Source organism: Cricetulus griseus, chromosome 6, assembly GCF_003668045.3.
Source record: "Cricetulus griseus strain 17A/GY chromosome 6, alternate assembly CriGri-PICRH-1.0, whole genome shotgun sequence".
Classification (NCBI taxonomy): domain Eukaryota; kingdom Metazoa; phylum Chordata; class Mammalia; order Rodentia; family Cricetidae; genus Cricetulus; species Cricetulus griseus.
Window position 1 is genome coordinate 3,628,270 of NC_048599.1, and position 22,681 is coordinate 3,650,950.

Sequence of the window (22,681 nt, forward strand, 5' to 3'; positions counted from 1 at the left end):
TATTATACCTAGATAATCAGATCAAAGTTTTAAATTGTGTGATCCTTACATTTATATACATGTAGTTTACCACTAAGTCTGTATAAGTGATCAGATTGCAGTCTGAAAGATTACTTATGCTGTACTATAATATTGGGGATAGCAGGTTTGATAAAAATCATATTGGGGTAATACTTAGGTTGAATTAATGGGTATAATTTTTAAAAGGGTAATTCTTGATGCAGTTTTATTTTTAAATATCTTGAAGTTTGTAATCAGGTATGCTAGGATTTTGTTCATGATATTAAGTATAGTTACTATGATGATGATTTGATTTTTCATTAAATTTGTGATTTGAGTAAGTGAAGATATAAATTGGAAACTTTAATGAAATATTTTCTGTCTGAAATTGTTACTAAAGAAAAATCTCTAATTCAGTTACTTTGAATAGTAATAGGCTTTTAAAAAGTATTTTATGAACTGATTTATTTTCATTCAAGACCATTCTTTGGCAACTCAGTTGCATAAAGTAACTATTCTTGTTGTAATATCTGTGCTGTTAACTATCTGTCTCCAGCAGTTGGAAAAATGTATTGATGATGCCTTGAGAAAAAATGACTTTAAACCTTTGATGATACTTTTACAAATTGACATTTATGAAGATGTGAAGATTAAATGCAGCAAGCAATTCCTCCACAAGTTGGATGACCTAATATGCAGGGTAAACACTCATTCTTGTTTAATGGCTCTTAAAATTATTACATACGAATTCAGTTTCTAGGAAGAAGCCCATTCACAAAAAAATATGAACAGAGAAAAGCTTTGGACAAGATTACTTACAATTATTTAAATGTTGTTTTATCTCACCATTTGTTATTTGTGTATCTCAACACATTGAACTTGTTTCTAAAGTAAAATTTATTTAAAAAAAAAAAAAAACTATGCTCCAAAGGCTACTATCATAATCTGAGGGGAAAGGAAAGGTTACCTAAAAACAACTTTACTTTTAAAGACCCATCGGCATATTTGTGGCAGTATATAGTGCTTGGTGATTTGAAAAATAAACACACACATACACACACACACACACACACACACACACACACACACACACACACACACACACACACAAAGAGCCAGGCAGTGGTGGCACATGCCTTAAATCCCAGCACTCGCGGCAGAGACAGGTGCAGGTGGATCTCTGTGAATTCAAGTCCAGCCAGATCTACAAGAGCTAGTTCTAGGACAGATAGGGCTAAACAGAGAAACCCTGTCTCAAAAAACCAAATAAAATAAACACAAAACAATCCAAGACCTTGGATTTCATTTAACATTTCTGAAATAATTTTCTATTAAGTAAAGGAAACTTCAAATTGGCCTCAGGTATCTAAGGTTGGGGATGAATCATTGGTAGAATAAGAATTTCCAATCTACTTGTGGTAGCTCATGCCTGTAAGGTAGCAGGAGGGATACTGAGGCAGGAGGAATGCCACAAGTTTCAGGCCTGTCTCAGCTATATAATAATTCTCGCCTCAAAGAAAGTCAGTCTTGAGTTTAACTTTTTTAAATGTAAGGGACAACTGCTGCTGTGGAGTTTTCTAGGATTTTGCAGATGACTACTAAGAGTTTGCCATTAGCTAGGTGGTTTGGGACAAGTTGCTTTATTAAGCCATTCTCATCCTTTCCATTATAAAGATAAGAATGACTCCTTTTTAGGATTTATGAGATTATAAATTGATGCTGCTCCTGGAACAATGTCTATTCCATACTACTTTTTATTTGCAGCACTTTAAATACATACTTTTTTCGTTTTAGGAACTTAACAAAAAGGATATCCAAACTATTTCAAACATCTTGATATGTGTTGGAAGATGTAGCAAGAATATTCTTATTTTGGGACAAGCTGGACTTCTAACCATGATAAAACAAGGATTAGTTCAAAAGATAAGTACATATTCATAGAAGGGAAATCTGATAATGATAAAAGTACATATCTATTTAAAAAAACAGTCCAAACTGCTGAAAATAAATTTAGAAATTTTATGTAGAACTTTTGAGAGTGAATATTTATATGATGTGGATAGTTGCTAAAAAGACAAAGGTCCAAAGGAAACTCCACAAGTTCCTTGACAACTATGTGAATTTGATGCCAATGGGCCTTTATTTGAATTATTTTCTGTTGACTAAGTCATTTAGTTTGTTTACTGTCTGACTCCCATACTAAAATATAAGCCACTGATTTTTGTATTTTCACTGACATATAGCCAGCACATTGATTGATACATCAAACATACTATGTACTCATATCTGAATCAAATTAAGGTAAACTAATTCCAAGATACCCAAGTAATAAAATTGTCTTGATAGTTTTAGCTGATTATAGCAAGTGTATCTTTAGTAGGAATTAAAGAGGGAAGTGTAAGGGTCTTTGTAATGGAATTAATATTAACTTCATTCCTATTTTAAACAGCGAGGAAATAGAGTAAGATAAAAAATACAAGACATTTTAAAATGTAAAATTTCTTTGATTCAATACTGAAGTTTTTATTTTAATGTCATTTTATTCTCAGGTTTACTGACTAAACAAATCAAGTAGATAAAGTTGTTAAAGTGGAATTCAAAGTAATGTTATGTGTTCATCTTTACATGGTTTCCTGGTTTGAAAAGTCCAAGGAGGTTATTGTGAGCCAAGGACAATCAAAAGATGAAGCTGTTATGAATATGGTAGAAGACTTATTTGATCTTTTGATGGTAAATGACATTGATTGTTATAGAGCATGTGATTATTAGAAAGCCATTTGTTTTGGTTCTAAGAATCATCAGTGGACTGGCTAGTGACCTTGAATAATCTGTCCAGACTGTATAAAGCATTTAAGCTGGCTAGTATTAAATAATTTACTAATAAATTAAAATTAGCTATGCTGTGAATTAAAACTTATTTTAATAGCTTTTGTAATGATTTATGAAAGTAAATTATAAATGAAACATTTACTTTTTTTTTAGGTTGTGTATGACATCAATGATGAAGGTAAAGTATCTTATTTCTATCAAAACAACTTACCGGGAAGTTTTAGTATAATTTTGTAATATCCATAATACTGTCCTAGGAATTCATGACCTAATTAAAGAATCAGACTTTTCTGTAAAGGACTAGGCAGCAAAAGTTTAGACTTTGTTGTAAGCCAAGAGAAAAAGTGGAGACTTTAGGTAGGCACTTCATATAAGTAAACAAATTTCAAAATCAAATTGGTTTGATTTTGGGTACAATTGAGTACATTTTTGTATTATGGATTTGCTAATGAGGCAGATGTTAGTGCTTTTGCATCTTAGGGTTCACAGTTTTTTGTTTTAAAATTAACATGTTTATAATGAAATTTTATAGATGTGATAGAGAAAAGGCTGGTATTTGGCCTTCCGGAAAATCTGTCAGTTAAGGAATATTTTCATTAAAAATGTCCATCACATAGACGTATTAATAGAATTCTGATACTTGCTGCAATGTTTGCTGTTTAGAATGTCTGCTCTTACCAGGAACTTATTACAATAAAGTCGTGACTTCCCACTAAGGTAAACTAGTCTCTCATGGCAGCTGTGTTGTACAACATGAATAACTTAGACCACTTGACCTTGACAGTGATGTACTAAATGCCATTCCATAACACCAGGGATCAAAATAGTTCTACTGCACTCTAGAGTTATAAGCACAGTGCCGTCTTATAATTGGAAGATAAATTTACTAACCAACATTTCTCAGTTCTAACAAAAGTTGGTAACAAGGTTGAGGATGGCTCTTGTTGAGAATAATTTTTAGTTTGGATTTTAGTAGGAAAGATGTTAAAGTGTGCTAGTGCTGGGACATTTGTCTGCTGTGTGGTTGGCACATAGGAATCTCAGGTTCTGTTTTGATAAAATGTGTGCATAGCTGACAGACTAAGCTCAGAATGAATAAAGCTTGCCTTTGGTGTTACTTCTTCAGATAATGGGGTAGATGTGGATGGTTTTCCACAGAGTACCTGCTGAAAACATGTTCTGCCTTAAAGATAAACAGAGTTGGATTTGTATGCTATAGTTTGTCAGCTTTTAGTTTAAGTTGAGGAAAATGAAAGTTATTTTCATCTTTAAAACTTTTTAAATAACATTTTTCATTTATTTTACATAGCGTCTCAACCTTTTGAGATAATGAAACAAATTTTTCAGTGGTAAAAAAATAAAGAATATGTTCCACCTTGTCACCTTTTATTTATTGATAGCAAGTGTATTGTGCTAAGTGACCAGGTCCAAGTTACTTATTATTTCTTCTCCCTGGAGATTTCCTCATGATTGGTAACTGAAGCTGGTGAATCACTTACACACATAGCTCTATTTATTGTTCTGAAAGACAAAATGTGTTAGGCATATTAATAATTTAAATAATAGTTACTGCTACCTTTCAATTAGCATAAGAATTTAAATTGTCAGGAAAGAACAGTCCTGAGAGTGCTGCTGTTGTAAACTGAGCCCCTCCTACTGTAAGGGAGTCATTTATCAGTTCACTTGAGTTGTGCTAGTTGACTATATAGTTACTTGAAAAGCTGTAATTTTGCTTTGGCAGTATTTCCATTCCTTAAACTTTTCAAATCTGTTACAAAGGGGCATGTAGAAAATTCCTCTGAATATGTTTTGTATTGATAATCTATTTGCAAAAGATCAGGTTTTAAATTGTTTTAATTATTTTTTTCAAATCTTGATCATGTTTTCCTCTTCATCAACTCCTCCCAGATCTTCACCACTTCCCTGTCCACCCAACTTCATGAATTTCTTTTCTTTTTGCCTCCCTCCCTCCCTCCCTCCTGGGAAAAAAACAAAAAACAAAAAATGAAAATCAAAGTAGTAATAGAAAACAAAAGCTGCCTCCCCAACAAAACAAAACATGAGGTCCATTTTATGTTGGCCACCTACTCCTGGGCTTGGGCCTACCTGGAGTGTGATTAATAATACCCAGTAACATTCATTGGGAGGGTATTAAAAACACGATTTCCCAGCAGGTATCAACAACAAATAGCTGAAAGGTTGAGGGTTCTGTCTCATTTGGTTCCATAGCCATTTAGCCCCAAATAAACACAGAAGTTTATATTAATTATCAACTGTTTGGCTGATGACTTAGGCTTCTTACTGTCTAGGTCTCTCCTAATTATTAACCCATAACTACTAATCTATGTATTTCCACATGGACTTATCTACTGGAGAATGCCTGGCATCCTATCTTTCCAGCAGCTACATGGCATCTCTCCCTGGTGGCTTTTCTCTGCTTTTTTTCCCCAGCTTTCTCCTCTTCTGGTAGCCCCACCTATACTTCCTGCCTGGCTACTAGCCAATCAGTGTTTTATTCATCAACCAATAAGAGAAACATATATACAGAAAGACATCCCCCATCACAAACAAGCAAACAACCCTCAAGTCACTTAGAGATTCATGAGAGAGATGTTGATTTCTTTCATAAAATGCTTGAGGTATTATCAAAAGTTAAGAGTCCAGTTTTCATAAACACCTCAGATAACAAATAACTTCTAAATTGATTTAAAATTAACATCTGTCAATAAATGTATCATTTTTATTCAGGTAAAAAGCAAGTATTGGAATGTTTCATACCTCACATCTGTGCCCTGGTTATTGATCCAAGAGTGAATATTTGCATTCAGCAGGAGGTAACTTTCTTTTAAAACCTAAAAATGAGAAAGGAAATGATAAAATTTAAAAAAATTAGACTAAGTTTCTTAAATTAATTTCATGGGGTATATTTCTGTTGTCTGACTAATTCATTGCCTAGCCATGTATATTCTAAATATTCATTAAAATCCGTAATTGAATGGATTTATGTATGTGTATCACTAATGTGTGAACCTATATACTGCCTAGGTCCTAGGAGTTCTCTAGTATGTAAATGCCAAGCAGCATGTAGTTTTGCATGTGTACATGCATATGTATAACATTAAGAAGAAAAAGTTGGTAACCTTTTACTTGTAAGATTTGAGGATCTTAGAGTAGTTCATGTGTTTACACGCTGTGTGTGAAAACTTTAGTAAGTTGCATTTTATACTAGATGTCCATCCAGTAAGTTGCATTTTACACCAGATGTCCATCCCTTCGCCTGATTTAAGTTCCCTACTTAGAAAGCATGATTAAGAGAAAATCTAGGCTTTTGAGTTCATATACCTGCTTCTCCAAATGCTTCTTGGAAAACAAAGTTACTTTTTCTTTTCTCTTCTAGGCTTTAAAAAAAATGAATTTGATGCTTGACAGAATACCTCAAGATGCCAACAAAATACTTTCTAATCAAGAAATATTAACTCTCATGTAATGATTTTTAATAACTTGTTTTGATCAATTGTCCAATTTAATAATTTTAAGAAACACAGCAAACACAAGTTTGAATTAATCAAGACTGACAGTCTTACAATTTTGGATATAATAGTGTTTATATTTTCTTTTAAAGTTAGTTATACTAGCCAATTGTAAATTTTAAGTATTCCCCCCAAATATAATGGGCTTTCTATCTAATATTAGTTTGGTATATAATTTCTTATTTTAATTCACAGGAGTGATATGGGAGAAAGGATTTTAGATGTAGGAGGTAAGTATCTCTTTCTAAGATATGAAATAATTTCAAATTTATGAATATTATATACCTTTGACAGTGTTATTAGCCTTCATGTTACTAGAATAATACAACAAAGGAATTTTAATCTGTTTATGTAAACTGAAGGAAAAATTTTAGATTAGTAAAAATAAAGACATGTCTTGGAACAAATAGTTTGTAATGACAAGAAAAATTAGATAAAATAGTGCCTGACAATAGTTATGACGGTAACTTAATGTTCTAATTTATTAGAATTTCTTGTGCTAAAAATTTTCTTAAATGTCAGTTATTAAAACTATAATGTTTAATATTTTTGCAGTTGATAGACAGTTTTTAAACAATATATTTACTTTACAGAAAAGTTTTCATTAGATTCCTATGAGTAAATTTTGACTGAGTGATTTATATGTAATGTATGGCTTTAATATATAACCTGGGATAACTGTAAACATCATAACAAAAATTTTGTATGTTGTATAAATTGTTTTTCAACTTACAATTATAATGAAGTGGTAAAGTCTTAGAAGATTTAGGGGTTTCTTTAAAAACTTTTACTTATAAAAAATGAACAATTTAGTAAATATTTTCTTTTTCGCTTGGTTTTGTGCCTTACAAAATATAGTTTTATAAGCTGAAATTTTAAGTTTTTTGACCTCTCCATTGACTAACTGTTATTTTAAGATTATGAATTACAGGTAGGCATTGTGGAAGCTTTGTGTAGAATGACTACAGAAAAACGGAGACGAGAACTGGCATGTCAGTGGTTTTCAATGGATTTTATTGCTAATGCATTTAAAGGAATTAAAGACTGTGAATTCGAAACAGTAAGTAGTATAAAAATAGCAAATCTAGTAAAGATTTTTGTATAGTTCTGAATTTTAAAACCACTTTTCTTTTTTGAACATTAGGATTGCAGAATATTTCTCAACTTGGTTAATGGCATGCTTGGAGATAAGAGAAGGTAAGCTAGATATAGCATGTAGTTATTTGTTGGTAAGGAAGTAGTGCTGAGCCCAATTATGGGTGTTTATAAATGTAATTTTTATTGCACTGCAAATATTTATTCAGGACACTATTTATGTAGCATACAGTAAATTATCACACTGCTAACCTGAAATATTCTGATGGCTTTATTTGGCTTTGTGCTTGGAAGGAAAGATGTATTTTATCTAATTCATATTAATAACTGTCCATATTTGGTTTACTCTTCTTCAGAATTGCATGAATATTATTATTTGGTATTTGAGGAATAATAAAAATCTGGAGTGAAAATATATAGTAAATAAAGCCTCCTAGTGTATAAGTAGCATAAGTAGAATTTTTAGTATTTAGTATCAGAAACAAGCATGAACTGATAGAAAATATAAATTTTACCATTAACATTTATTTGTAGTGTGTTTTTACCTGCAAGTATTATCTGTGCTCCATGTACATACAGTTCTAAAACAGCCAGAAGAGAGAGTTGGATCACCAAGAAATGGAGTTCACAGAAGGTTTTAAGAAACCATGTGGGTGTTGGGAATTGAACTCTGGTGCTCTGGAAGGAAAACAAGCTCTCTTAACTGCTGAGCTATCTCTCCAGCCCAGTACAAGAGCATTGTAATGCCTGGTCCCAATGGATGATACTATTAAATAAATCATGTTTGCTTTATTTATTAAGGAAGTTAAAGATAGGGTTAGGGCTAAGTCAATGAGTCATATTGCCTACATTTGAATCATAAGTTCCCATCTCTTCTATTCTGTAAGTTATTTAACCTTACTATCTTCAGTTTTCTTAGCTGAATACTGATAGTACTAATAATACTTATGTTACTGAGACCAACAGAACATACTAAGGTACTTTAAGATCATATCTTGCCCTAAAAATGTTCTAAGAATTTAACCACTTTTGTTACAATGACTCAAATCTACTTTTTAACCTATCCAAGTATCCGCTATTGTATTAATACATATTGAATTTCGAAACCCTTGTTCATATTTGAAAGAATATGTTTTTTAATTGCTGTAATTCCTTTAGTCAGAGTAGTATCTTTAAAGTAATAATGCTTTTCTTTAACAACTTCCAATAAATATTTGTTTAAAAATAATAATGACCTGGTCTGGCTTGGTAGTTTCACCTATTATGTCAGCTACTTGCAAGTTTGTAGCAGGGGTATCAGATTTGAGGCCAGCTCAGACAACAAACCCTATCTCAAAAATTACTTTAGAGAGGTTATTTTATTTAAATTTTCATGACCTATTTCTGATTTTTCTTTGATTCTATACATTGTTTTTATGACTGAACAAGTTAATTCTGGGATGATAGATTTATTTTTTTCCTAAACTGTTTTGTGTTTTAGGGTATTTACATTTCCTTGCTTGTCAGCATTTCTTGATAAATATGAGGTAAGTTTTAAATTTATCCAAACTTGAGTTATTGGATAATTTTTATGTAAAAATAAATGCATTATGTAATGGTTTAAAATATTAAAAGTCCTAGATTTAGATGATGGTACAGCTACCTGGTCTTGCATATTATAGTGACACCAGGAAAAATCTGAGCCAACTCACCTTAGCCAAGAAGGGAAACAGCAAAGCTGTAGTTATCCACATTTTCTCTTCTCTTCATAAAGGGGTTACTGATTATCATAAGTATATTCAAGCTTTTTCAATCTCTATTAATACTTAAAATTTTTTATTTTTATATGTCTGTGTAAATCATTTACATAGTATTTTCTTGCTCTTAAACTATCTAACAGTGCATTTCTGCTGTCTTCATCTACTTAACACTTTGACTCTTGAAAATATTTCAGGACTGTTCTACCTTATAGAAGTGTTGCTAGATTCTAGAATTTAAAAAAAACCTCAAATAATTCAATCATGACTATAATCTGATGACAATTTTCCATGTTATGTAATCAGAATATATACTAGTTTTATATATTTTAGCTGCAGATACCATCAGATGAAAAACTTGAGGAATTTTGGATTGATTTTAATCTTGGAAGCCAGACTCTCTCATTCTACATTGCTGGAGATGATGAAGTAAGCTTACTCCTTTGTTGCTCTCTATGCTATGCCTGTGAAAAACATTTTTGAAATTTACCTTCAGAATGCATTTTTGTATATTTTTTAAGCCACTCTTTTGGTATATTTCAACACTAGCTTTTTTATTATTTTAAGGTTGTATAATCTATCAAGGCAATTAAAATGAAAATTATTTGACTTTTTTATTATAGCAACAAAATGAGTGCTAAATTTTAACAAAACCATTTTGGAAATGAATATTAAAAATATTCAAATTTTGGTCACATGAACAAAATGAGTCAACATTAGAAAAGACAGCATGAAGGCTGCTCAGTGGTACAGTGCTTACAGGCACGAGGCCTTGGACCACTCAGGTGTTCCATGAAAAGAACATTGATGGTGACAACAATTGGCCTTACTAGTCTTCAAACCTCCTGAGAAGAAGTAAGGAAATTGCTACTTACAGTAGCATGTAGAAGAGAATTTTAGTTCTTTGTTGTATCATAGCCATGTGTAAACTTTTGGAAGTGGAACATTTCTTATCCTGTTTGTGTTACCTGGGGAAAGGTATTAGAGTTACTGTTTCCTAGCTATCACTTCTTGTTTGGTACAGTGACATACATCTGGCTCAAACGATGTAGTCACTCCCAAACTCTGGCAGTCGATCATCAGCACATACTAATCACACCAACAGAAATTCAGCTAGGACAACTTTTTCTAATTTAAGGTTTGGTAAAAAAATATTGTCTACTCAAAAATGTGTTCTCTGGTCACTAAATATATAAAGTAGCTTCACCACCAAGTCATGTATCACATTGTCCAGTGTTTTTTCCTTAAGGTAATTACTGAAAATAATTTTGTTTTCCTATCTCATAAAAGATCAAAGGTATATTTTTTCTTGTTTATACCTGGTTAAGATATAGGTACTGGGGTTTATTATTTTAGAATGAATAAATGGAGTATTGAAAGAGCAGAAAGATGCATGTTTAGTGGTAGAAGTACAGAAGATAGGAGAAAGATAAATCACATGTTAATTTAACTTAAATTGATGTTGAAAGAAGTTTTAAATCAGGAATAAATTTATACTTCAGATCTTTGCTTTTTCTAAATTTAAGGATCATCAATGGGAAGCAGTCACTGTGCCTGAAGAAAAAGTTCAGATGTACAACATCGAAGGTACTAAACTTGAAGTTTGTTTGTTGTAATTTTCTACTTGGTTCCTGTCACAAAGATTGATGACAGGGCCATTTCGAGGTTAGGGAGAAACCCGGTGCCAGGGAATACCCCCAGGAACCCACAAGGATGACCCCCAATTAAGGGGGGGGTGGTGCCTGAACCAGCCATCTGCTGTAAGCAGATTGGTGACTTCCCAAATAGCCATCAGAGAATACTCTATCCGGTAACTGATAGAAGCAGAGGCAGAAATCCACAGACAAGTACTGCACTGTTCCAAAACTCTTGTGGAAGAAAGGGAGAAGGGATTGTTCTAGGAGATGGGGATGGCAAGGTCATGATGGGGGAACCCACAAAGACAGCTGACCCAACAAGCAGGGAAGCCTGCATGGGACTGACCTAGGCTCTCTGCATGTGTACCACAATCCTGTAGCTTGGTCTCTTAGAAAGGCTTCTAACAGTGAGAGCAGGACCCCTCCCTGGTACTGTTTCCTATGCTGGATTACCTGGCCCTGCCTCCACATAAAGGGAGACACTTGGTCCTGCCTCAACTTGATGTGCCATGCTTTTTGCAAGCTGTGGGAGGCCTGTTCCTTTCTGAATGGAGATGGAGGAGGAGTGGTTGGGGGGAGGTAAATGGCAAAGTGGGGACTGGAAGGAGAGGAGGAGGTGGAAACTGGTTGGTATGTAAAATAAATGGAAAAAGTTATTTAAATAAAAAAAAACACTGTTCAAAAAAAAGAATAGAAACTGCAAGATTAATGACAGACTACAGAAAAATCTGTAGACACATTCATAAAGTCATCACATTTTCCACCCCAGTTTTCTTCATCTAAAACAATGTTTGGTCTGACCAGTCTCATGTTAGTGTTTTCAAGGTTCTTACATTTCTATCCCACTTGTTTTATTAAACCCAAACACCTTGTTTTTCCATTCCTATAAGGGGAGTTAGATAGCATTGCAGGACAAATTTATGAAATCTTAGCAGACTGATAAAAAGTCTTATTAAGGCATATTTTAGTCATCGTGTGTGTGTGTGTGTGTGTGTGTGTGTGTGTGTGTGTGTGTGTGTGTGTGTGTATCATGGTTTTAATTTGTGTTTTTCTAATGAGCACTGATGGTAAATACTTTTTATGCAGGAGCTCGCTGACTATTTGTGTGCTCTCTTCTGTAGAGCATCTGCTTAAACACTTTGTCTTTCCTGAGCTGTTTATTCAATTTTGAAGTTGTTGTGTATCCTAGAATACCAATCCTTTAACAGATACATATTGAGAACATGTATTTGTCTGTCTATATCATGCTTCGTTTTGTGTGGGGGGAGGGGTGGCAGGCACAACAAAGAAATGCTTTTAAATTTGAATTTTTGTTTGGATTTTTCCCTGTGTAGTTTTTGCTTTGTATGACCTAAGAAATCTTGTTTTATTCATTAGTCACAGAGATTTTCTGTTTGTCTTTGGCTTAGCTTTTGTGCTTTAATGTGGTGAACTAAATCAAATTTTGTCTGGATTGTCAGAAATGATAGATGATTGTGTGGACTTCCAGCTATTCTAGGGTTATTTGCTGAAATGTTTTCCTGGTCATGTGCTGTACCATTGACTACCAGCCGCCATTCCTTTGTTAAGTCATTTGGCTCTGTAAGAGTAGTTTTGTTTCTTGTTGCTGTTATGTATTCCTTAGATCTGTTTACATGTTGTGTACCAGTACCACAGTGTTTTTAGCATTTAAGTTCATGCTTAACAGAAACATAGCTAATTTATTTTCTGACATTGTCAAGTTTTCAGAAACATGGCCTTTGGATTATCTATATACCTTTAAAAGGTTTTGTTAATAATTCCAGAAAACTTCCTGGAATTGTGACTGTAGATCATTGTGGGAATACTAGAACTAGAATTCAGATCATAGAGATGCAGTTCTTCTTTATTTGGGTTCTGGACTTCTCTAAACAATGTTTTATATTTTTCAATATATGTCTTATAGATATTTTGATGAATTTATTCCCAAATACTCATTTTTTGCCTTATATGATGATAAACATCCTTTTTTAGTTTCAGATATTTTCTACTGGCACATGAAAAAATAGTTTTAAAAAGATACTTTCCTTGTATCCTACAGCCTTGCCGAGTTAACTGTTAAATTATGATGCCTATGTAGATTCCTGATGACACTGTTGTTATATTCTCTCCTCCTTTTCCTTCCCCACTTTCCTCTTTATGGAAATGGAGAAATGTGGTGATATATTGCTTATGATTTAATAAAGCCACTGGAGATCAAAATGCAAAGCTAGCCACAGCTACAGAGCCAGATGGCAGTGATAGATACGTTAAATTCCAGTGACTATACTAGTTAGCCATAGAAGCCAGGCAATGGTGATACACAACTTTAACCCCAAGACTCGGAAGACATGGGCAGATGGATCTCTGTGAGTTCAAAGCTGGGTGGAGAGAGGAATATAAGGTGGGAGGAGACATGAACTGAGAGGATTGCAGTCTGAGGTTTGGTGAAGAGCATTGTACTGAGGATTCGTGGAGCTAGGATCACCCTTTCAGTCTGAGGTAGAGTTAGTGGCTGGCCGCTTTGTTTTTCTGATCCCCAGCTTGAATCCAATATCTGTCTCTGGGTCTTTTTATTATTTGTGTTACAGAGAACGCTTCCAGTACAATTTTGAAAAGAGTTGTAAAAAGTGGATATCTTGCAGACTTCTTGAATGTGGCTTGGGAAAAGGTGATACATTAGCTTACTGTAAAAGTGGTATGTCAGCTGGGCATTGGTGGCACACGCCTTTAGTCCCAGCACTTGGGAGGAAAAGGCAGGCGGATCTCTGTGAGTTTGAGGCCAGCCTGGTCTACAGAGTGAGTTCTAGGACAGCTATACACAGAAGCCCTGTCTTGAATAACCAAAAATTAAAAAAAAAAAGTGCTGTATCAGCTGAATGCCCTGGTGAATGCCCTGCTCCAGACTGAGCAGGCTTTGAGAAATCATGTGTTTTTGCATATGAAATCATCATGGGTAATTGAAGTTAGTAAATGTCCATCCTCCACTCTGTACTTGTTTGTTTAAAACCTTTCTACTGATGCTTGGGCCTTAGACAGTTACCACTGCTTTCTTCAAAATACATGAATTCTAGAAAACATACATTTATTTATGCAGAATCATATACTATATAACAATTTTCTGTTTGTCATTCCAAACTTTTGTTTTAGCTACAATGTTGTGGCATATATCAATAGCTGCTTTTTATTTCTGGGTAGTATTCCATTGCATGGCTATACCTCAACTTACTAATCCATGCCTGTTGGGAGCCAAACATCTGCCACTGGGTGCAATCCTTCAGCACTGCCAGAATGAGGGATTTTCTGCTGTGGAATGATCTTTCTGTACACTATGAATATGTTTTCCTCTCATGGGGTAATAGTAAAATCTGTTTGACAGTAGCCAGGCAGGATAAGGCTAGGTGGAATAATCAAACTGAGAACACAAATGAGGAGGAGCAGAGTCAGGAGAGATGCCAGCCAGCCACCAAACAGGCAGGGAGCATTCAAAATGAGGTAGAAAGCCTTAAGCCATGTGGCAAAACATATGGGTTAATTTAAATGTAAGAGTTAGCTAGTGATAAGCCTGAGCTATTGGTCTAGAATTAATAACTAATATAAGCCTCTGAGGGATTATTTAGAAGCAGCCATGGGATGGGGCAGAACAGAGACACCTCTGTTTATTATCTTTAACATGAGTTTTACTAACAGTGACCCATATTCATACCCTAGAACACTTGGGCAGTTTTTCATTTATATCTTAATTATTTCACAGAATTGCCTCCTGAAATTATCTTTTTAAATTTAAATGTCTGTCAAACTATAGAATCTTAATTGTCTTTGGCCTTTTTCTAAAGTCTTTTGTTTCTTCAGTACCACTTTATGATTGACATTTAGAGTTATAGAAAATTTAGCTCAGCTCACCAGCCATTCCGTCCAAACTCTAGCATATATTGTAAGTGGGGAACTGAACATGTCTTTAAGGCTTGCCTGTTTCAGAAATTATTTTGCATTTAAGTCAGGGGGGCAGTTGGGGAATTAACTCTACTTTAAATAATTTAAATGATAGTTAATATTGTACATAATCAGGGGTGCTGCGTGCATGTGTGTGCATGTGCACCCAGGGAAGTCCTAGCCAGGGAGTCAGGTATGAAAAGCCCACAAGTGTCTCCTTGTGCTGCCCCCAAAAAAAGTGTAGTTCCTTTAAAGTTCACAGTTTTGTCAACTCTGAATCTTACTGATAACTTTATATTTGATGTCTTACTTTTTCTAGCAGGTTCTCTTCCTAAGCCCACAATCAGAATAACAAGATGTCTCTAGGGAGCACAGGGCTGGATATCATGCATATACACAGAACTCTGATACATTTAGACATATAGAGTTAATTTTTTCTTCTGATCTAGCAAAATACTGTCCTGAAACAAAATACTGCATCTTATACAGAGGTAAACCTCTCTGACTTAAGGCTCAGGCCAACTTGCTTATTGATAATATTCTCCATGTCTATAGCTAAAGGATTGAACTGCTCAGGTCTTTGTGCTTCCTTCCCCCACAAAGAATTTCACTGAAGGGGGAATTATCTCCCTAGCTGCTTAGTACTCTCAATGGCAGCCATGTTAGCCTTTATTACTATCCTCAATACTATCCTCAGGATTCTCAGGGTTGTTTCTTTTCTTTTTTATATACTATTACATAATAATTCACAAACCATGAATTTTCAGCCAAGAATGTGTGAAAAGCTGAAATTTACAACCACCTTCATTTCTAAGTGTCTTTTCACCATTTTATATTTCTGGAAATTAAAGAGATGTGTCTCCCTCCCCTGGTATCTGTCATGTTTTCCAGATATTTACTCCATCAACTCATATAGTCTCTCATATCTTAGAATATAAATGAGGTCACAAAAAGTCAGCTTCAGTTGGTCCTATGGTTTCTTATAGTTCTTTCCCTGTTCATATCTGATTTTGAAAAAAAAATAATTATTACATTTTTCTTTCCCTTATTAATTTCTGTTCTGTTACATTCTGTTGTACATCTCTAAAGTTTTTACTGTCAAGATTCTTAACTCCTCTAATTAAAAACCTCTCTCTCTCTCTCTCTCTCTCTCTCTCTCTCTCTCTCTCTCTCTGTGTGTGTGTGTGTGTGTGTGTGTGTGTGTGTGTGTGTGTGTCCTTACATTGACTTCCTTACATTTGACCCTGGTGACAATTTATTTAAGCATTTAAAAAATTTTCTCAGTTGAGCTCCAAATATAGAGCACTGCTGTTATCATAATCTTATCCTAAAGATCTCCATTATTTTCTAACAAATGGTATATGATTTTTACCTGTTCTTAGTTTTAAAACTTGGAAATCTCTTCTTTGGGGAACTTAATTGCATGTTTAACAGTAGCAGGGGGTCAGTGGGTTATATGTGAGTGTCATGGTGCACATCAAAGTCAGAGAACAACTTTTGGGAGATGGTTCTCTCTTTCCACTATGTGAGTGCTTGAGGCTTTTGAGTTTCAGGGTTTTCAGGCTTGGCAGCAAGCATCTGATATAGCTTGTCAGCCCTAAAGCCATTGACTGTTTCCTCCCCACTAGCTTACCATTTTCCTCTTCTACCTCTTATGTATTTTGTATTTATCCCCTTTCTTTGTTCCTTGTTTGATTACCATGACATGGTGATTAATGAGAAAACTAAATATAATATGGATTTAAAAGTCATATTAAGTAATTTTGCAGATAATCATTACATTCATACTGTAGTAATATAACATCTTGAAATATTATAAAGCAAATAATATTGATATCTGAGCAAGAAACCACACAAGAAGGTTGTTTTTAAATCTTAATGAGATTACTAATTTTAAAAGGCGAAGTAAATTATGAGATCAAATGTCAGAAATCTCAATAAAGTAATCAATAAAGTAAAACTAACATAGTTGTATTACTATGGTTGCAACTCATAGATGAATTTTTGTAACAAGAATTACTCATAATTATAATACTTCTGGTTTGTAGTGGGAAAATACTGCATTTACTAGATAGTACAGAGGAAAAAGTCAAATGCAAATTAAAGGCATGAAACAATTATTAGTAAAAATTCAAAGATTATAAATGCATTGATTTTTTTCATCAAAACATGAAATAATATCTTTAGAGCCACATGAGTATTTACCTATGAAATGTGAAATTTTAAGTTTGGGCTCACATGAATTTTAAAAATTTTTGTTGTACAACATGTTGTAGTGAGAAACACAGCAGGACTTTCATTGTTACTGATGCTTAGTAGCATCAAAGTCCATTACCATGGAAAATGTCACCTTATGTACAGAAGAAAGGCATTTTCTATTTGGGTGAGCCTTGTAAGAATTTTAAAAATCTATTTTTGTTAAAAATATTTGCCTCTTAGGGAAGATCACAGAGTCACTTGCATTTGCATCATTGTAGAGATAAGAGTCCCTAGTTTTAGTGCTCTGTCTTCTTTTGGCCCAAAAGAATTCTGTGGGAAACAGGTGTGAAGGCTTCTCAGCCAATAATAGGAGCCTCACTAGAGGCAAGCAGGGAGCACTGTGGTTCCTGGTATTGTGGATTTACTCTGTAACACAGGCAAACTAATTAGTTGCTAGGTGGTTTTGTATATTTCCTTGGAAACCTCATACAACTGGGACTTAAAGTATCATAATGTTATTGATGATTTATTAAAGCTTGACTGAGGATTCAGAAAAGCACAGTCAGCCTCAAGCTATAGAGATCAGTGGTGATACCTTTAATCCCAACAGCCAGAAGCTAGGAGGTGGTGGTATACACCTTTAATTCTAGGACTCAGGATTAAGAAATAGATGGATCTCTCTGAGTTCAAGGCCACCCAGGGATACGTGAGATTGAATCACTCTAAAAGAGTAACAGACCACATGCCTTTAATCCCAGCTCTAGAGAGGTATAAAAGATAGAAGCAGGGTCTTCAGTATTCAGTATCAGGCATTGATTGTCCTGCCACATTGAGGAAAGAGGCATTTATTCTCCAGCTACCCTAAGGAGAGGTTACAGTTTGAGGCTTGGTGTGAGAACTCATGGAGACAGGATTAGTCCATTTACATCTTACATTAGTCTTACATCTGAGGCAGATGTAAGAAGCTAGTGGCCAGATGCTTTGCTTCTCTGATTTTCAGCTTGAAGTTTGAACCTCAATATCAATCTCTGGGTCTTTTATTTATTTGTGTTAAAAAGTATGATGCATTGAGGATAAGGACTGCATCCTTTTCCATAATGTTCAGGAATTTTTATCAAAATGTTTTTAACAACAATATGTTGATTTAACAGAGGTCTTTCTATATGCTGATAACTTAAATTCATAATTACCCTATTTCTAGCTATTTTCTTTAAGAAGGCAGCCTTTTCAGACATGTTCATGGAATATTTTAAGAATTGGTTAGGGCTTAGAAACTGTTCCAGGGACGTACTCAATGGTTAGGGCATTGTTATATAACGTATAGATGAGGACACTGAAACTGAAATATAAATTGACTGATTTGTTTGTATAGTTAGTAGTTGAATAAACAACATCCACTTTTAAATTTTTCAATTTTGATTCAACTTGCTGCATATTTTATTTATAGTATAGTTACATACTGGTATCATAGAGATTAATATATTATCATTAATGTTGTTTTCTGTATACAGTGATAGAATCAAAGAAGCTATTGACTATAACTCTGAAAAATATAGTAAAAATTAGTAAAAAAGAAGGAAAAGAGCTGCTTTTGTATTTTGATGCATCATTAGAAATCACCAATGTGACTAAAAAAATTTTTGGTGGAAATAAGTACAAGGTAAGTTTTTAAAATCTCCTTGAGCAAATAGTGTTATCAGGGTTTACAAAGTGTTTGGGGCTACAATTTTCATTGCTTTTCCCATTATCAAAATCTTAAAATGGCGTGGATTATAGCTCTTTAAAATCATGGTGTGAAGGGCTGGCCAGATGGCCCAGTGGATAAAGCCACTTTGCCACCAAGCCTGAAGACCAAAGTTTGATCCCCAGTTTCCACCTTTGTTGGAATGAGAGAAATGGTTTCACAAGGTGTCCTCTACTGCTACGTATGCACCATGGCACATGTGCGTGAACACACATAGATAATGGGATTTAAAGTTGTACTGTGGAGTGATTATTGGCTCATTATGTTGTGTCCTTTGTGAAGTGTCTCAGATGCCAGAATCCACAGCTGCTTAGAACATTTGATGAGTTACTGCCATGCATTTGAAGACTGAACTAAAATATTTTCAAAATATTAAACATCCTAGGAACTATAGAAGTGTGATAGAAGTAAATAGTTCCCCATGGGAAAAGTGTGTCAAGTGGAGAATGTTCATTGAGAGGCGTAGTGCAAATGGGGAGGGACTTGAAATAGCCTATGGAGGAATAATATTCTAGAAGGCTATGTAAGCCAGCACTGTTTATCCGAAAATATTAGGTGACAGTTATGGAACATTTTAGGGATAATGTAAAAGATTTATGTCAGGCCAGGCTTGGTGATGCACACCAATATTCAGAAGGTAGAGGCAGGTAGATCTCTGAGATCAAGGCCAGCCTGGACTACCCTAAAAAGACCTTGTCTCAAAAATATGTCAAGGATATATCTTCATAAGGGACCCTTATATAGGCAGCAAAATGGAAAACATGAGAGTGGATAGAACTGAGTAATTGAAGTGTTCTTAAGTTAGATCATTTGTATATGCATAGTAGTGATTTGTATATGCATAGTAGTGATTTGTATATGCATAGTAGTGATTTGGGGGTAATGGTCTATCGTGGAAGGAAATGGGTAGGAAATAAATGCATTAAGTAGAAAGAAAATGGCATCATTTTGAATTAATTGAATTTTAGGAATTTACCAGAAAACAAGGTATTTCAGTTGCCAAAACATCTATTCATATACTTTTTGATGCAAGCGGATCACAGGTATGTCTCTGAGTTACTTGATCTTTATTCATCACTAAATTAAAAATACAGGAGTAAAGCTAATTTTAGAGGGTGATTATGTGAAAGCAAATGGTCTCAATATAAACAGTTCTGTAATGCAGTATTTTGGTTAATAAATTTCATTATAGAAGTAAATGTTATTGAAAACTACAGTTTATTAATTTAAAAAATGAGAATTGTGAGTGACAGAGCTTATTTGCAAAGGTGACTGTTTTGTTGGGTCATTTTGTGAAACTTCAAAAATGCCTAGTAAGGAAAGATCATATGAATGTAAGAGGGACAGAAACTTTGCAAGTATACAGTAATTTTTGAGAAATTCATTTGTTTTGTAGTTTTTTTTTAAAGTAGAATTTTCTTCATTCTAAATTCAACAGATTCTCGTGCCAGAAAGTCAACCATCTCTAGTCAAAGAAGACCTTGTTCATCTAAAAGAGACATCTAACCTTCAAAAGAAACATGCAAATCCTCCAAAACAAGGCAACAGTAGCAACCAGGAAGACAGAACAAGCAGCCAGGATGAGGTAAATATAGTGTTGATAGAGTTACTCTATTAGACTACTACACGTCTGTCACTGCTGAAGGAAACAGAGCAAAGGTACTTAGAATGGATAAAGAATTGCTTTGACCTAGCATTTCAGTTTTGGCCCATCTTTTACAAATGCAAATAGAAGCAAGTATTTTCTTTAGCAAGTCATTTTGTTATGTTGTACACTTTTAAATTCTAAATTTGAGATACATAGAATAGCTACTTTCCCTCCCATTTATTCTTTTTTTTCTATCTTATCTTTGCTTTGGTTCTAATATGAAATGCAACCTTAAACTGACCTAAGTTTTTAGATTATTTTGTTCTTTATATAATGAGTCCTCTTATTTATGTGGCACTCTCTGAAATTGTGTCCCCTGTATTACCTACTTGTACTTACCAATTTCTGTTACTTTTAGTGATATGGGGCAATCCAAACCTTTATTAGAATTGGTGGCTCTGAATTCCTATAATTTTAACAATGAGGGAAGATACTGAAAACTACTTACATTTTGAAAGCATTCAAAATAATTTTAAATACCTATACATGCAAACATCATCTCCATAAAATAATTGGAAACCACAAGCTATTGGTTAGCTAAATACCTATAAAATATTTTCAGCTAGTATATATGTACTATATTATATAAGCCCACTGTGATCTATAAATAATTTTAAAAGAGTAGTTTTGTTTGTCATTACCAAACATGAAGATAAAAGCATTTAAGTAAGTTAGCCTAACATACAGCAATTTGTGGGATATTATTTTTACTTTAAAATACTTAACCTTTTGCATGTGGTCAGTGCATAACATTGAATAAAATTGTAGGATATTTAATGTTTTAACAGACTTGCTTTATTGTGCTTTCTCTCATGTTTTAAGATAACTACACCTAGCAGAAAGAAAATGTCTGAAGCATCAATGATTGTTCCAGATGCAGACAGATACACTGTGCGAAGTCCAATACTCTTAGTCAACACATGTAAGTGTTTTATACAGTCTTGAAAGATTTTTAGCAAGTATTATAGAGGAATTTTTAGTTCAGAAAAACTCTGGATATAAAATTGATAAAAATATGAATCACAGTATAGATGATTACAAAGTGGAGTCAGAGATAGGTTGATAACCAGTAGTTTACTGGGGGAAAAATACTCACACAAGGGAGCCAATGACCAGGTTTGCACCTGAGCAGGATGGACCCAGAAATGCTTCCCAGTCAGCTCAGTGAAAGAGAGCATCATGCACGCCTCCCACCTTCTTAAACCCTTGTTACATAACTGTGACCATGCCCAAGTGGGTGTGTTCAGAAGTACCTCTAACCAGGGTTTCTCCCTACATCACAGTATCTTTTAATTAGAAAAAAGATAAAATTTAAATGTTAATATTCTGTGTTAATAATTTATCATAATTTAAGCAGGAGACAATATAACATAGTGATTAGAAACAGTGTTGGAATCATCAGGTTTCTTTGGTTTAGTTCTTTACTACTGACTTTGTACTTGACAAACAGTATCCTCTAGCTAATTAAGAATCAATATATTTTCCAACCCATGGAACCAAAATACCTTATTAGTTGAACAGTCCTGTGCATGACAGATTTCTCAAATGAGTAGTTCCAGGTTTGAATCATTCTTTGGATCCTTCCTGATGGTTTTCTCTTGTTAAATGTCACAGTATCCAGTTAGTCATTTAAGCCAGAAACTTGGGAAATGTCCTGAGAACCTCCATCTCTTACCTTCCTCACCTGAAAGTTATCTCTGTAACAACAGGGGAAATAACTGCTATCTTTGTTCTTTTAGCAACACCCCGAAGAAGTAGGGCACCACTGCAAGCAATAAATCCTGCCCCAAAAGCTGATGGTTCTAAAACATCAAAAAGCAGAATGGATTATGCTGTGTCACTCAAATCTAGACAATCTAATGGAAGAAACATATGGAATAATAGAGACAAAGTAAGGACACTTTGTGTTAAAATACATTTTAACAAGTTATTTTAGAAATTCATACTGAGCTGCCTTCTTTTCCAAGTACAATATTTATTTAGAAAGTGACATGCTCTTCTAAATACCAGTTGTCTCTGAAAGGGTCCTTCTGGCATGTAAACCCACTGTGCTTACATTAAAATTCTGAAGTACCTGTTTCACTGAACCTGAAACTTGCACATTACTAAGAAGGAACTTTTTTGTCATTATTATACAAACCTGTATGTGTTTTGAGAAGACTAATAGAGAATGTGAGATCAGAGGGAGGAGTATGTCTTTTAAGTGTCTCAAAGTCTAGCATGGGAAATATTAATAAGATTGTCATACTGTTAAAGCATAAATGTCCTCAGATACACACATAGGATGTAGTAAGAACCCAATGAAGAAGCAGGAGCCTAGTCACAAAGATAAA

At 34.2% G+C, this 22,681-nt stretch overlaps 1 protein-coding gene across 1 annotated transcript in view; it reads left to right on the top strand.

Moving 5' to 3' along the window:
- The window catches only part of Sycp2 (synaptonemal complex protein 2), a 57,352-nt gene that overhangs the window by 253 nt on the left and 34,418 nt on the right, over positions 1-22,681 (top strand). Inside the window, exons 2-18 of the mRNA XM_027419816.2 lie at positions 557-700; positions 1,795-1,923; positions 2,626-2,730; positions 2,983-3,007; positions 5,578-5,663; positions 6,227-6,312; positions 6,555-6,589; positions 7,277-7,419; positions 7,504-7,556; positions 8,935-8,980; positions 9,524-9,619; positions 10,717-10,777; positions 18,468-18,616; positions 19,669-19,743; positions 20,139-20,285; positions 21,171-21,270; positions 22,088-22,239. Coding sequence (XP_027275617.1) covers positions 557-700; positions 1,795-1,923; positions 2,626-2,730; positions 2,983-3,007; positions 5,578-5,663; positions 6,227-6,312; positions 6,555-6,589; positions 7,277-7,419; positions 7,504-7,556; positions 8,935-8,980; positions 9,524-9,619; positions 10,717-10,777; positions 18,468-18,616; positions 19,669-19,743; positions 20,139-20,285; positions 21,171-21,270; positions 22,088-22,239 — 1,632 coding nt within the window. The remainder of the gene's footprint in view (positions 1-556; positions 701-1,794; positions 1,924-2,625; positions 2,731-2,982; positions 3,008-5,577; positions 5,664-6,226; positions 6,313-6,554; positions 6,590-7,276; positions 7,420-7,503; positions 7,557-8,934; positions 8,981-9,523; positions 9,620-10,716; positions 10,778-18,467; positions 18,617-19,668; positions 19,744-20,138; positions 20,286-21,170; positions 21,271-22,087; positions 22,240-22,681) is intronic.